Source organism: Mesoplodon bidens (genome assembly GCF_964165515.1).
Source record: "Mesoplodon bidens genome assembly, chromosome: 2".
NCBI classification, from domain to species: Eukaryota; Metazoa; Chordata; class Mammalia; order Artiodactyla; family Ziphiidae; genus Mesoplodon; species Mesoplodon bidens.
In genome coordinates, this window is record NC_138177.1 from 19,101,779 (window position 1) to 19,118,088 (window position 16,310).

A 16,310-nucleotide genomic window follows, 5' to 3' on the forward strand; every position below is an offset into this window, starting at 1 on the left:
ACCCTTGCCCTGTCCGGTGGTGTTGAGGATGTGGCAAGGGGCTCACTGCTGGGTGCCTGAGGGAAGAAAAAGAGATGTGGCTGGAGGGAAACCCTGGACCTGAGCCTGGCTGCTGCCTTCAGTGTGTGGATGGGGAGCCCCACCTGCGTCCAGGGTGGACAGGAACCCTGACTTGGCCGTTTCCAAGCCCTCAGTGTCACCTATCCTTCCTGAAGACCACTTTCCCCTTCTGCACTCAGGTAGTTTCGCTTCTGGATTTTGCTTAGTTGTGCATTTGGTCTGAGCCATTCCATGGGCAGCGAGGCATGATCATGCTGTGTCCTTGGCACAGGTGGCCTACCCGGACTGCAGCCCCCTCATGATCCTCTCAGAAGCCTCCCTGGCAGATCTGAATACCAGGCTGGAGAAGAAAGTGAAAATCGACAATTTCAGGCCAAATATCGTGGTGGCAGGCAACAATGCTTTTGAGGAGGTAAGCGGCTTGCTGCTTTTATGCTTGATGCCCAGATGTGCTCCTTCGGCAGTGCCAAGTCAGACCCTCTGAGGTTGGCAGCTGGGGAGGCTCTCCTCCTCCAAGGCTCACCTTCGCCTCGTGTGGAGTTGTTCACTTATTACTGCTGCCATCACCTCGCTGGCCTCGGGGCTGCTGTTCACTCTCTTCAGTGCTCAGGCCCCAAAGCAAGCAAAGGCAACTCCAAATTGTAGCAAGTCTGGGACAAGGCTAGAATGTCTAATCATAGCTCAGGGTAACTAATGGGAAAAAAAAAAAAAAGATGAAGAGAACAGCCATCTCTCTCTTTCCTGTAGCATCCAGGGGTGCTCAAAGATTTAAGACTTCTGGAAGCCCCAGACCCCAAAGTGGAGCCCCAGGAGGATATAGGAGATCTGCCTGTGAACCAGGATCCGGGGACATTCCATGCTTGGCCTGAGGTCTCTCCCAGAGGACCCATATACTCCCCTATGTTGTTGAAACTAGAAATTTCCACCCTCCAAAGACTCAGCCCCTTGTAGCCGTAAAAGGACAGCCACATCAGAACCCAGTTGTAACCTGCGATCTGTACAAAAAATACATATAGCCGGGTGTTGCTCTGTAATAAGAAGGACCAGGAATCATATTAAACATTGGGAGTCAGCTCAACTTTGTTAGCACTGGAAATAACAACAACAAATACCATTTGCTGGGTGTTTACTGGATGTCAGGCACAGAACCAATGAATGGCTTCATGCAAATTACTTAATTCGGTCCATAGGATCAAAGCCTACAGTCTGTGAAGTCTGTACTATTTTCTCCTTTTTAATAAGGAAACAGAAGCTTGCAGGTGTTACACAACTTGTTAGGCGTGGAAGTGGTGGCTTTGGATGAGAACTCAAGACTTGCAACTCCAGCTTCTGAGGAGCAGAGGTCATGGTTCCAGTCTAGAGATTCCAAGTAGTTAACTCTGAGGGGAGAGGCTCTTGAATACCTTATCAATTCTTTGCTCGCTTGGGTGACCACACTTTTTGTGTGTGAGTGAAATGTGCCCCTATTTGCTGGTAAAGTTTGCCTTTTAGGGTAAACCTTTGCATGGAAGCTAGTATAAATCCGTGCACATGGAGGTACTTCATATTACTTGATAATGAAAAAAATAGCAATGTATACAGAAGCTGTCTACTTGTTGATATTATCCTGTTGTTTGTTATCTAATTTCTTTAATTCCTCTCTACATTTTTTTTTTTGGCGGTACGCGGGCCTCTCACTGTTGTGGCCTCTCCCGTTGCGGAGCACAGGCTCCGGATGCGCAGGCTCAGTGGCCATGGCTCACGGGCCCAGCCGCTCCGCGGCATGTGGGATCTTCCCGGACCGGGGCACGAACCCGCGTCCCCTGCATCGGCAGGAGGACTCTCAACCACTGCGCCACTAGGGAAGCCCCTGCTCCACATTTTAAAAAAATGTTTTCTAATTGATCATCTCTCATGGGCCGGGCGCTGTGGTCCATAATAAGAGCCCTGGATACAGAGATAAAAAGATACAGATCCTGCCCTTCAGAATTTCCCAACAGGAGAAGAATGGCCAGGAGGCAATGACAGCCCAGCGTGAGGAGTACTTTAAAGCACATGCTTAGCAGGTGCCAAGGATGCTTAGAAGTAGGGATGCCTAAATCTGCCTGGAGAAGGGGGGTGTGGGGTCAGAGAGGGGTCAAATCAAGCTACTCAGAAGCCATGCTGCGTAGCTGTTGTGTGCTGACGAGGGGGAGTGAGGGTCATGGTGGGTAAAGGAGGCCACCAGTTGGGAGGCCTAAAAGCACGACAGGCCATTACATTAAGGGTGCCTGGGAGCATTTCAGAATCATAGGGACACTGGGGTAAAGGAGAAGCCGCAGAAGGAGGGTGGACCTGGAGCTGCCTGAAGGCCAGCACGCCGAGGAGTTTGGACTTTATACTGTGCTCATAATTTTGAATGAGGAACTAATTATTGTTTGCATTCATCCAAGAAATATTGCCGAATTGCATGGTATTATGATTTGCATGATATGACTCTGGCCACTCCCTAGAAAGTGCATGGAAAGTTAGGGAAACTGAGGCAGAAATATCAGTGCCATGTTTCATCCCCAGAGGGAGATTAGCAGGATTTACCTGAAACCTGCATCAGAATCGTGATATGCCTGTGACTGTGTCAGCAGCACCATCCTAGGTGAATCTTGTGCAAACAGTGCCTGAGGAAGCATTGATTTAGGAGAGGTGAGGGGACAAGTGTTACGGAGGGGGTGGGAGAAAAAGGGGCGCTGACATTCTCAGACCATCAGCTCCTTGAGAGAAGAGACTTGATTTCTCCCCAGGAATAATCTAGATTTGGTGTGACCTGAAGTGGATAAAATTTGAGGGTGCTCTTTAAGAAAAGAAAATATCAAAACCAAAATTAAGTGCAGGGTCTCGAATCGGTCTGGGGCTTGAGGCTCAAGCCTCATTAGCGAAATTCCCAGTAAACCCACCTATTTCTCCCCTGTTCTCTTTTCCCACGCTGATAAACAGAGGGTACAGAAGTATGGAGTCATTAGACACTTGTTAAACACCGAATGAAATTAGACTCAGTGTTAATAATGCAAGTTACTAAAGACTGATTAGAAATTAGTTCAGGAAGCAAAAATTCTTGCACAGGACTCCTGTAACTGGCCCATTCTTTTCTGAGAAACTTTCTTTTAGGGAATACAATTTTTCTTGATTTGTCTCCACTGAAGATAATAATTTTAGTTTAAGATCTTGAACCAGAGGAATAAGAAGAAAAGATAATCCCATTCCCGGCTAAAGAATTTTTGCTTTTCTGTAACTTGTCAACTAAGAATTTTTGCTCACGTCTAACTTGTTAAACTGAACCTAAAGCTGATGTAAACCTAACCGTATTCTCTTAGGCAATTTGAGTGGGTGGAGTCTTTTTTTTTTTTTTTTTTTTTTTTTTTGCTGTACGCGGGCCTCTCACTGCTGTGGCCTCTCCCGTTGCGGAGCACAGGCTCCGGACACACAGGCTCCGCGGCCATGGCTCGCGGGCCCAGCCGCTCCGCGGCATGTGGGATCTTCCGGGATAGGGGCACGAACCCGTGTCCCCTGCATCGGCAGGCGGACTCTCAACCACTGCGCCACCAGGGAAGCCCAGTCTTTTTTTTTTTTAATGTTAAGTGACCTTGTGCTCCCAAGTCCGTTTGTTGTTTTAGTCCCGCATTGTGATGAATGGGCTTACAGAAATAGTACATAAGATAGGCTACTCTTATTTGAATAGAAGAGTCCTCTGGAAATGCACATTAAAAAATCTTTACTATAAAATGATGCTAATGTTGCTGATTTATTCTCCCTTAACTTAAGGAGACAAAGAGTTAAGGGCCTGATGAGTTAACCTGTCTACCTGGCATCATCACACAATTATAACCCTTCCAATCAGTGGGACTCTGTTAAATATTAATGTAAAATGATAATGCAGATAAATATTTCATAGACCATTTAATAATAAAAAATATAGCAAACCTAAGCATGGTACAGAAATTCAGGCCATTATCTATTGCAGAATCATAGAGTGATAAGAGGATTCATTGTGCAACATTTACTCTTTGTGACCCAAAGCACTTTGTACTTTTACCATGTAACTCAGAATATCAAACAGACTTTAAAAAGCCGTTTCCTTTGGTCTAGTGTAAGTGTGTTTGAATTCTGGGAACGTAGAGCAATCAAGTTTGAAAGTAATAAAATTGATCAATGCTTCTTATCTTTAGTTGACCATTTCCCATATACACCCTGCCCTCACACGTGTAGCCTCCCCCATGATCAACATCACTCACTAGAGAGATACATTTTTTTTTTTTTTTTTTTTACCAAGGATGGACCTATACTGACATCATAATCACCCAAAGTCCATAGTTGACCTTAAGGTTTACTCTCGGTGTTGTACGCATGTGGTGGACTGCAGGGGCTCCCCTCATCCCTTTATGGCGTGCCTTTCAAGTAAGGGGTCCTGTTTTCATCTGGGGAGCTTTTCTGACATCCCCACTTTGATAGGAGCCTCAAGCAAGGACCTCAGGTGAATTAGTCCTGATTTAGAAAAGCTAACATGATGAGCACATGGGAGTACAGGAGTCCTGGGTGGAGGGGGCAGTAATACAGTCACATTCCTGGAGAATTTGCCAATGAAGTTAGTGCCTTTACTTAAGGAGATCTCCTTATACGTTTGCTTTTTCTGTTTCCATCTCAGTAACTCAAAATATTTGCCACAGAGACTTTTAGGGACTGAGAAAGAGGGAAGAGAAGCATGTGAAGCCAAACCCTAGAGAACTTCAGCCCCTCTCATATCAAGGACAAATTGGAGGACGCTTCTTTGGGCTTCTTTCTGTACAGCCTCACAGAGCCCTTTCCATCACTGCCTCCACGCAGTACATGCACCACCCCTGAAAGCCTGCGGCAGGAAGACAAGTGGACTTAGAGTGGGAGGGAATGCGTAGAGATCAGGTTGGGCTGTGGTTCCCACACTGGAACAATCCCCATCCCGGGTTCCAGTTGCAGTCTGGGCAGAGGAGCTTTTTAAAGCCCCCTGGTGACTCTGGCTTGAGCTAGGGCAGAGACCCTCTGGCCTGAGGTTTTCCTTGGGAGCAAGGTGATAATCAGATATGTCTGACTCCTGGCTGGAGACCAGGAGGGCCGCGTGGTCCTTCTGTCTCTGTGAGCTTGACCTTAACCCCCTTGAGCATCATTTTCTGATCTTAAAGTGGGCAAGTTTTACTAAAGGATTTTAAAGGTTCTTTGCAGCCCTAGAGCTGTACAATTCCTGTTGCCTTTTTCTTCTCTCTGTTAATGTGAGTGTGTGTGTGTGTGTGTGTGTGTGTGTGGTCAAAAAGGCACTTTATCACAAAGGTCTCTCAGACCCCCTCCCTGACATGACCTCTTTTGTTGGCTTTTTTTATTGAAGTATAATTGATTTACAATGTTGTGTTAGTTTCTGGTGTACAGCAAAGTGATTCAGTCATACACATATATATGTATATATATATTCTTTTTATGTTCTTTTCCATTATAGTTTATTATAAGATATTGAATATAGTCCCCTGTGCTCTACAGTAGGACCTGTTGTTTATCTATTTTGTACATAGTGGTGTGAATCTGTTAATCCCAAATTCCTAATTTATCCCTCCCTCCCTTTCCCCTTTGGTAATCATAAGTTTGTTTTCTATGTCTGTGAGTTTATTTCTGTTTTGTAAATAAGTCCATTTGTATCATATTTTAGATTCCACATTTAAGTGATATCGTATGATATTTGTCTTTCTCTGTCTGACTTACTTCACTTAAGCATGATAATCTCCAGGTCCATTCATGTTGTTGCAGATGGAATTATTTCATTTGTTTTCATGGCTGAGTAATATTCCATTGCATATATGTATCACATCTTCTTTACCCATTCATCTGTCAATGGACACTTAGGTTGTTTCCTTGTCTTGGCTACTGTGAATAGTGCTGCTCTGAACATTGGGGTACATGTATCTTTTCTAATTAGAGTTTTTCTGGATATATGTTAGCTGGCTTTTTTTTAAAACAAACACTAATGTTGCACATGCTATATTCCAACTTTTAAAAAAAAGTAAGTTAACAAACACATTTTAATCTTCCTAACAATTTCATGAGGTCTATTTCTCAAGACATGCCTCACTGTGCTTTTTCTCATTTATTCTTGTTCCTGAATGCACAAGCCCTTGAGTATGTAAGATCTCGTTGAACTGAATTCAACAAGGGGCAGGGATTTGACCATTGAATTTTGTTCATCATATCCTACCCACCTCTCAGTATGTTATTTTTCAGATCAAGGAGGAAATAAAAGCCTTCGATGACAATAGTACATGGGTATTCCCTTTGAGCAGGTGTGATCGCACAGAAATACACATTTGAACATGACGAGTAAGGTGTGGCCATATGCTTTACAAAACAACCCTAGAGATGAGCCCATCGAATAACAGATGTTGAAGCAGAGAAGGTATTGTAGAGGCGGGTAGGAGTCATCAGATGGACACGCCCCCCCATACACCCAACCCTTTCCCTCCATGTCCTCCAGAAGGCTGTGATTCACACACCTGGACCCAGATGCTGAATAACAACCCAGGCTGCTGCCTTTGGGAATCGGGGATGGTGGCTGCCTCTCCCAGAGTCTGCTATTGGTGGGTGTGGGACCTCCAGCATCTCAGTCAGAAGCTGAACCCCAAGGGGAGACTAGGATCTCTTACTGTCCATGAAGCAGTGGAATCCTCAGGGCTCTAACCTCCCTGAGAGGAGCCTGGTGTGTGGATGGGACACGAGCAGCCACATCAGCCCCACAAAGTATCCCTCCATGAATACACATCAGAGAGAGAGAAAGAGCCACATCCCAAGGTCTCTTATTTCCTTTTTTGTAGCCTGTTACTGGTGTTCTGAAAATAGGTGACCCCTCCAGGGAACAGAAGCTAGCTTTGCTGGCTTTATCCAGCTTTGGGAAGTCCTTCCCTTCTGCCTGGATTTTCCAAGTCCAAGTGCCTCCAAAGAGCAAATTCCTCCTGGCACATTTATTATGCATTTAGGTTAACAGAAATGTATCTCCCGTAATTCTGTAGGATGTGAGGATGAAGTGATTTGCTTCTTTGCACAGGGTTGCTCAAACACTGGGTCAGGAGAAAGCCTTGAGGGCATCTGGAACCAGGGCTGCAGAGAAGTAGAAAACGTCTTAATGATTTCATTCAAGAATCTTTTTAAGATACAGTTAATTTTTTTCTGATTTAAAACTAATTTTTTAAAGTACCACATCCTCTGTATACAGTTAGAAAAATACAGAAAAATTTAAAGGAATAAAAATCCCTCACCCTCCTACTGTCAAAAAGTAGCCAGCAATAACATTTTATTGTGTTTCCAATATTGTTTGTATGATATTGTATAGATAACTTTGAATCCCACCATTTTCACTTAATGGTATATGGCAAACACATCTCTATCTTTCCAAATTCCTCATCAGCATAGTTTTCATAGTTCCATATTAGTTCATCACAGAACTATGCAATAACTTATTTAGCCATTCCTGTATAATCAGGCATTTAGGCTATTTTCCATTTCCCCTTACATGAATAATGAACAGCTCTGTAAAACAGTCTTTGTCTACATTTCTAAATTTACTCTTCAGAAATGCTGAATCAGCACTTTAAAGGCGCTCCAGATACATTGCCAAATTGCTTTGCAGAAACCCTGCACCGATCTATATTCCCACAAGCTCAGTGGAAGTATGCCCTTTTTCTTGTACTCCTGCCAGCATCGATGTCTATAATCTTTACTTTATCTGGTAAGTGAATCTTTATCTGGTAAGTGAAAAGTCACGTCTCATGTAAGTTGGTAATTCTCAGTGTATGGCATCCAGTGTTAGTCAGTCTGTGAAGGAAGTTTGACCACAAGGTAGAGTTTTACTTCAGCTAAGGAAACATTTCCTGCAAGTTCATATCATAACCAAGATTCTGGAACATTCCTGTTGGCAACAAACATTTATTGAGGGCTTCCTGGGTGTTAACCTCTGAGATGGATGCTAAGATTACCAAAGTGACCTCACTGTGTCTGCCTGCAAGGGTCTCAGGATGAAGCAGGATGTAGGGCTCAGTAGGAGAAGGTTGTGGTACTGGTCACATAACCATGTTATATTTCTCTGGAGTGCAGAGAAAGGAGCACACAGTGCAAGGTATGTGTGTGTACAGGGATCTCGTTGTAGGAAGAATGCCATGGGGTTTCTTTATAGGGAGATTCAAACAGGACATTAAAGAATATCATTTTGCTTGTGTACCTTAAAAATAGAGAAACAGATTTTAGGTTGAGATAGCTTAACTGTGCTGTGTAATGGGAAATATCTATTCGGTCTTTGTCCCCTGTTCCTGGCACAGCTCCTAAAACCCTTGGAATTTCCTGACTGACAAGGGTGACAGGAAAGTTTTTTGTTAATAACAAGCCCCTTTCAATCACACCTAAGTTTATGGTAATGAGGTGAGCGTCAGGATGGGTGAGGCAGGTCGATAGCTTCAGGACGGAGCTTGGTCATCAGAAAGACCAAGACATGATTACAGTGTGGAACTTTCAGCCACACCCCAGACTTCCAGGCAGGGGAGAGGGGCTGGAGGTTGAGTTTAATGATTTAATCAATCATGCCTAAGTAATGAGACCACCATAAAACACCTAGATGCTGGGGTTTGGAGACCTCACTGATGGGTAACACATCAGGGTGCTGGGAGGGTGGTGCATTTGGGGACGGCACAGAAGCTCTGCTTGTGCTCTTCCCCCATACCTTGCCCTGTGCATCTCTTCCATTTGACTGTTCCTGAATTGTATTCTTTATAAAAAACTGGTAATAGTAAAGCACTTTCCTGAATTCTGTGAGCTCTTCTAGCAAAATATGGAACCTCAGAGGGGGTCATGGGAACCCTTGATTTATAGCTGGTTGGTCAGAAGTACGGGAGACTTGGGACTTGCAGCTGGCGTCTGAAGTGGGACAGTCTTGAGGGACTGAGCCCTGAACCCATGGGGTCTGTGCTAACTCAGAGCAGTTAGTATCAGAATTGAGTTAAATTGTCGGACGGCAGTTGGTGTCAAAGAATTGCATTTTGCTGTTGGATAAGACACCATGTATTTGTTGTCAGAAAGGATCTGAGAAACTTTCTAGACTAAAATGATTTTTAAAAATGTGTTGTTGGGATTATAATGCTTCGTATAAAAAGTAAAATGAAAAAATAAAAGAAAAAATTTATTATAAAAAGCAAATAATACTATTTAAACTTGAGGAGCCTTCCAAATATATTGCTATAAATATACACACACAGGTATTTATACAGATTTGTTTTACATAGATGGAATCATCCTACATGTCGTATATATATCGAGGTGTGCTTTTTTCACTCAGCAACATCTTGAACATTATTCAGCGTTAATAAATGTAGATTCACACCCTCCTTTCTAATGCCCAAACAGTAAGTCTGCATGCATATAGCCAGCCTCTAGTAGATGACTTTCTGAGCCTATGGTAATCTTGTCCAGTCGTTGATACCAAGCCGGAAAATTACTTAAAGATTTCTAGACAAAAATTTTGTTTATTTACTTATTCATTCCTTTGAATTATCCCAACATAGCTTAAAACTTCTTCTAACAATTGTATGTATGACACAGTATAATGAACTGAGGAGTAGCCATTAACGGATCAGGAGCAGAGGAAGGAAGGCACCGATCATGTATCTGAGATTTGGGAGGGGAAGGGCTCAGGTGGTAGTAGGCGAGCAGGGCCTGAGATATAGGTGCCCAAAGGCTCTGTAGCTGTTAGTCTGATTAGAACTGCTGATCTGATCTGTGCTCTTCAGGAGAATTCCTTTGTAGACCACGGAACAGCAGACCCACTCAGACTTTTGCCCTCTGTCTTTCCTTCTTCCTTTCAAATGTCTTGTCTGTCTATGGTTAGTTGGTTATTCAAGAGCTTACCTGGGCCTACATTCTCACCTGGCGCTCTCCTCTCTCTCTCTCTCTCTCTCTCTCTCTCTCTCTCTCTCTATATATATATATATATATATATATATATATATATATATATATATATATATATATATATATATAAAAGAATGGAATATATAGATATATATCTATTTCCCCTCTACAAATATATGTATATATCCATGTATACATGTGTATGTATAGCCACAAGTATATAGGTATGTAATCATAGAACATATATAGAGAGAACCATAGCATACATAGAGAATGATGGATAAATATTCTCTCTATATAGCTATTCCCTCTCTCTAAATATATGTATATAGCTATGTATATATAGCCATATGGAGAGAGACAGAGAGATTCATCTCCTGGCGTACCTTTAGTGATTTGCTGGGCACAATCCCATATGCACTCCAGTGAAGGTCTCCAATAAACAGACATCCTCCCCTGTGCTGTTCTGTGTGTTCCTCAGCAATGACTCCAAACCCTTCTTTTATGTCTTTCCCTGGATGCTTCTTGTGATAGGAAACCATGTAGTCTTAATTTAGTGTTTACAAAATGCCTGCAGATTAATAGTAAATTCTCAGCATTCTTCCACAGAGCTGAGCCCTTTATGTATAGTACTTTCCCCTTTCTCCCTGCTTTCTTTCTTGCTTTCCTTTCTTCTTCCATCTCAAAAACTCCATGGTTTTTTCCGTGTTCGCTCTAAATGGCCTGGATTTTGCCAGACTGCAGAGAGGCTGCTTACCAGCAGGGGGAGCTGTAAGCTCTTGGAGCTGTTTCTGTGCTTAGGGAAGACACCTCGGGTGTCTAATAGAATGTAATGGTAAATTTAATGTCCTATATTCTTTAATTTAAATTTATTTTTTCTATAATTTAAAATGCATTATTATTTTCTCTAATAACATAATTAATAATTTCATTTAAGTTAATATGCTTAGTGCATTTTTTTTTTTTTTTTTTTTTTTACTGCAAATAAGGCTTTACACCAAAATGCTGACAATCAGATCAAGGATGGGTGATGTTATCATATAAACTGATTAATATTTTAGGAGGTAATTAGAACTGGCATTTGGGGGGCTTCATACAATTCATATGAAAACGGGTAATTTGTTCTTCTAAACTGGGTACTTCAGCTGTGTAATAGCGTTAAGAGCAGATTAAATGTCTTGTAAAACTAGGAAACCTAACTGAACTTTTCAGACTTCCTGCTTTATATCACAGTCACGAGGCCGACGTTCCACAGATAACGTTGTTTTGAAATATGCGATTGCTCAGCACTTGTAAAAAGAAATTGAACGTTGGCGGGGGTGGGGGGCTACTTGGAATGCTGAGGGGGGGCTTGGTTCGGCCCGGGCTGCCTGATGGGCTCACGTTCCTGTGGCCGCAGCGCCCTCGTGTGGCGAAGTGCGTCCAGCCTTTTTAGCCGCTTCCAGGCCAGGGTACCACAAGGCCCATCACTTCCCCAGGCAGGAGCTGTTATTACTTGTCATATTCCACCTTCCTCCAGGAGGTTAGCTAGATACCATGGCTGTCTTGCAGTTTTGCGTTTGAACATTGCTTGTAAAAAGTCCCGGCTAGGCTATAGAGATTCCATTTTACGTGATGTGGCTTTGCCTTTTACAAGGGTTACACAGTTCACCCCTCAACGGGTTGTTTGGAACGCAGAGTTTATTTCCACACAGAAACAGTTTCATAAATGATGGTTGGGAGCCCAGGGCGTTCACAGAGACCTCCCTACTTCAGTCATATCCCGCAGGAGATTTCTGAGTTGGGAAGACCCAGTTAGATACTGGACTTCCTTTTGTGCCTTCGCTGAATCACCCCTATAGGCCCTGGGGTGTGAGTGTATCCCTGAAAGAGGACCCTAGCATGACTGGAGCCTGGTCATCAGTGGAGGGGGAAGTGTTACATGAGAGGCCCCACGCCCTGCTCTGCCTGCCTCCTGCAGGGACAGACTGCTCTCCTCTCCTGTCCCTGGGGGAGTGAGCCCAGCGGGTGAGAGGAGTAAATGCCTCATTGCCTCATTTGGAGGCTGATTTCTCACTAAATCCGTTAGACCCATGGTCTCCAAAAACCTCACTTGGGTTGAGATCAGGAAACAATTTTTCAAGGGTCATTTTTTTTTTTTGCATCTAGCTATAAGTACTGTTGGTTTATGGAGCCTGGAGTGAAGCCCCAGTGAAGCCCCGATGCCTCCCGCCTCTCCTCCGGCGGCCTGGACAAAGGATTGTCCTGTGAAATTCAAGCTTTGCAGATAGATGGCTTTCCTGTTAGCAAGAGAGACCTGTAACATACCCTCCTCATATATATATGTGTATATGTGTGTGTATATGAATATGTATATGTATATATAATGTAAGCTGTATAACCTCCATATATGTGTGTATATATGTTTGTATGTGTGTGTGTAGATAGATATATAGATGGGTGTAGTTAGAAGCTGGATGGTTAAAAGTCCTGCTTCAGAATCAGAAAGGTTTTCAAACCTAACTGCTGCAACCCTGAGAAAACTTTTTAATCTCTCTTTGCCTCCTTATCTTTGTGTAAAAATGGGACCAAAATAGTACCTCCCTCAAAGTTGTGAGGTTTGATGGAAGCCCTGAGGCAGACGTTGGCAGGACATAACCACGGTTCAAGGGTGGGAAAGCAAAGCAGGGCCGGCGGCCGTGACTGGCCAGAGCCGGGGGCAGGCTGCCACTCTGCGGAGGTGGAGGTGTTGGATGGATGAGTCTCAGAACTGATTCTTCTTGGGTCATGTCCCACTCATCAAAGAACCATCAGATTGTAACTTGGCTTCCATTGTAGCTTAGCAAAAGGAAAGGGTGGGCAGTCTTGCAAGGTTTCCGCTTCTCATTATCTATCATTAACTTGATCTGGAGTTGTTTACAGTCCTCGTGGCAAACTACCCCCTAGAGAAGATCTATTTTTGCTGTGCTGAAAGGGGCAGGCTTCTGAGACCAAGTCAAGAGCTGGATCCTGGACTCACCAGCACACTGCCTCCATTTGAGTCCTTTTGGGGGAATACTTCGTGGCATCTCCTTGCACTGCTTTCTTCTGCTAGCTTCATAGGACCAGCCAAAGAATAAACTGCTATAAAGACTGATGAAGTCTTAATTCGAAAAATGCCTTTTCCTTTTCTCCTAGGACACTTGGGGTGAACTCTTCATTGGCGACGTAGAAATGAAAAAGGTTTTGGCTTGTCCCAGGTAAGGACTCTCTGGGGCATGGCATGCTCATCGGTTCTTAACTGTCCCCTAACCTTTTGTTATTGTGTGACAGGTGCATTATGACCACGGTGGACCCAGATACCGGAGTGATCAACAGGAAGGAGCCGCTGGAAACTCTGAAAAGGTAAAACATCCACGTGTCCAGTGTATTTTTATATTATCCTCATCCTTTGAACCGCTTGTGGTTCTAGGTGCTCTGTCTGGGCACCTTTCTGCTCTCTGCTTGTTTTGTGTCTGTTGTTTAATGTATGTGAGTACTTGTGGCTTTCTCTTTTTTTTTCTAGATGGATCTTCGAGTGCTTTGGACAAATTTTTAATTGTATAATCCTACATTTGGAAATTTTCGTCTCTCTCACATCAATTTTTAATAACCTTTACATGTGTATTTCCAAATTAAGACCTCGAGTCATTTTCTTTTTGTTGCAACTCACATTTATTTGATAGAATCAATGTCAAGAATATGAGAATTGTTGAGGAAGCCTGGAGTTCAGGGCAGGTCCATTTTGAGATTGTACGGGCATTTATTTCCATGAGTTGTGAAGCTGGAAGTACACATGCAAATAGAGTATTTATTTTAAGTAACACGTACAAGTTTCTTCTTTTGGGCTCAAAACGAAGCCATAGAAAAACTGTTTAGACTCTCAGGATACTTCTAGAAAAACCAGAATTATTTGCAGTTTGACTAATTGCCAAGACTTCTCTGTCCACATTTTAGAAAAGGCTTGCTGCTTATTTATAGGGAACCTGAGAATGAACACTTGAATTCCACTGAGAGCACTTAGGTTACTTCCTCTGTGTGCCTAAGGGTGAATTTTTGCTTCTTTCAGCTACCGGCTGTGTGATCCTTCCGAGAAGCCCATTTACCAGTCATCCCCACTTTTTGGGATCTATTATTCGGTGGAAAAAATTGGAAGCCTGAAAGTTGGTGACCCCGTGTACCAGATGGTACAGTGACAGATTCACTAGGTAAAGGGCAATCTTTGCTTCTGGAATGCAGTGCCTTGACGCCATGGCCACACTTTCTTGTGTTGAGATGTTTTTATGTTTTGCTGCTTTAACTCTTGGGAGAATGAGCAGTTTGTGTTCTGATCTTTGGAGCTGGAAAATGCCCCTTATTTTTATTCCCCGCAGCAATCGGCATTCTTGCAGCCTCCTCCACCTCCCTTTCCCATCCAGTTATAAAATGTGGATGCAGGAGCCCCAGCAGAAAGACAGGTTTGGGTCCCAGTTCATTAGGGAATATCATGAAGGAATAAGAAAGTGAAGGTGAGCAGTTCTGGAGAGTTCTGTATTTATTTTTTGTGTGTGTGATAGAAAAGTGAAGGGGATATGTATAGACTATTCAAAGTCAACTTGGGGGAAATTGTTAAATCAAATGCTTGTTATCAAATGTATTATTATTATTATTATTTTTTGTGGTACACAGACCTCTCACTGTTGTGGCCTCTCCCGTTGTGGAGCACAGGCTCCGGACGCACAGGCTCAGCAGCCATGGCTCACGCGCCCAGCCGCTCTGCGGCATGTGGGATCTTCCCAGACCGGGGCATGAACCCGTGTCCCCTGCATCGGCAGGCGGACTCTCAACCACTGCGCCACCAGGGAAGCCCCTGTTGTCTGCATTTGAAGGACCCAATGGCCTCTGAAGTACCTTAACAGTTAGGGGTCCTCTGTATTGCTCAGTCTCAGACCTCCTCAAAATCAGATCCTGTTGTGTTGCAGTGGACAGAGGTGAGGAACACCCGTGTTTCACTCACATTCAGCCGTTTCCAATCATCTTAGCTCCCAGAGCCCTTGTGTTAGAAAGCCTAAGATAATGTGTTACCTTTTGTAGTCCTTCTAGGGTCTCTGTGAGATAGATGGGATAATCAGCATTTTCACGGGCAAGAAACAAAGGCTCAGATAGGTCAGCTGACCAAGAGGAGGCTTGAAGCCTATTATAGGTTCTTGAAAGTTAGTTTGCTGGTAGAGGTCGTTGTGGAAACTGTGTAAGTCCAAATCATGATCAAAACGGTGCGTTTGGAAGATCGTCCTGAGAGCCACGTGTGGAGTGGACAGGAGGCAGGTGAGAGGGGAGGGGAAAGGCCAGGAAGGGGTGACAGCATATGATTTAAATGGGGTGGAGGTCATGGGCGTGGAGAGGCAGTGTGGCGTGCCCAGATGCTCAGCATGACGTGGGTGCTGTTTGCCCTTTGGTCCTAAGCTCCTTTTCAGCTTTTTTGTTTTTTATCACTTTTCAGCTTTTTTTTAATCACCACTCCCCTGCCAAACCCTGAGCGCTTCCCGATGGCTCTGTCCTGCTTCTCCTGCTTCTCCGCTCTGGACATTCTTCTACTCCATGAGTGTCCTGAGTGCCAGCCCTTCAGAGTCCCATCCGGGGAACGTGGTCATCCCTGCTGCCCGCCCCCCAGGACACCGAGAGGTTTCCTCTCTGCTGGGCATTTCTGTTGGGCTTTAAAAATAACAACGTGGGCTTCACTGGTGGTGCAGTGGTTGAGAGTCCGCCTGCTGATGCAGGGGACACGGGTTCGTGCCCCGGTCCGGGAGGATCCCACATGCCGCGGAGCAACTAGGCCCGTGAGCCATGGCCGCTGAGCCTGTGCGTCCGGAGCCTGTGCTCCGCAACGGGAGAGGCCACAACAGTGAGAGGCCTGCGTACCACAAAAAAAAAAAAAAAAAAAAAAAAATCCATTTAAAATATAATTATACAAAAGTTTATCTGTTCCATTATAAATGCAATTCATGTTAATCACAGCAAATTTAGAAGACACCAGAAATGTAGAAGAAAAAATCACCCATTGTTACCATTTGTAAATTTTATTTTGGTTTGTTTTCTGTCTGTTTAAGGTAGCCATGATCTATATTATATCATGATCTGTATGATTATATATTATATATAATGCAGATATATGTTATATGTAATTTATATATATACAAATATGTATCTGTCGACTGAAGAAAAATACACAACCTAAAAGTTGTGAGTTAAGTCTTATTGGGGGATTTTACTGAGGATATAGCCTGGGAGACAGCCTCTGAGCTAGCTCTGAGGAACTACTCTGAAGAGATAAGGGAGAAGCCAGGATATATATGAGTTTT

The 16,310-nt window shown here is 43.7% G+C and overlaps 1 protein-coding gene across 1 annotated transcript in view; it reads left to right on the forward strand.

The window, feature by feature from the left end:
- The window catches only part of MTARC2 (mitochondrial amidoxime reducing component 2), a gene marked incomplete at its 5' end in the record, with an annotated part of 37,139 nt that overhangs the window by 19,773 nt on the left and 1,056 nt on the right, over positions 1–16,310 (forward strand). The window contains 4 exons of the mRNA XM_081224200.1: positions 332–472; positions 13,132–13,193; positions 13,267–13,338; positions 14,042–14,180. Of these exons, the coding sequence (XP_081080326.1) occupies positions 332–472; positions 13,132–13,193; positions 13,267–13,338; positions 14,042–14,168 (402 nt within the window). The 3' untranslated portion in view covers positions 14,169–14,180. The remainder of the gene's footprint in view (positions 1–331; positions 473–13,131; positions 13,194–13,266; positions 13,339–14,041; positions 14,181–16,310) is intronic.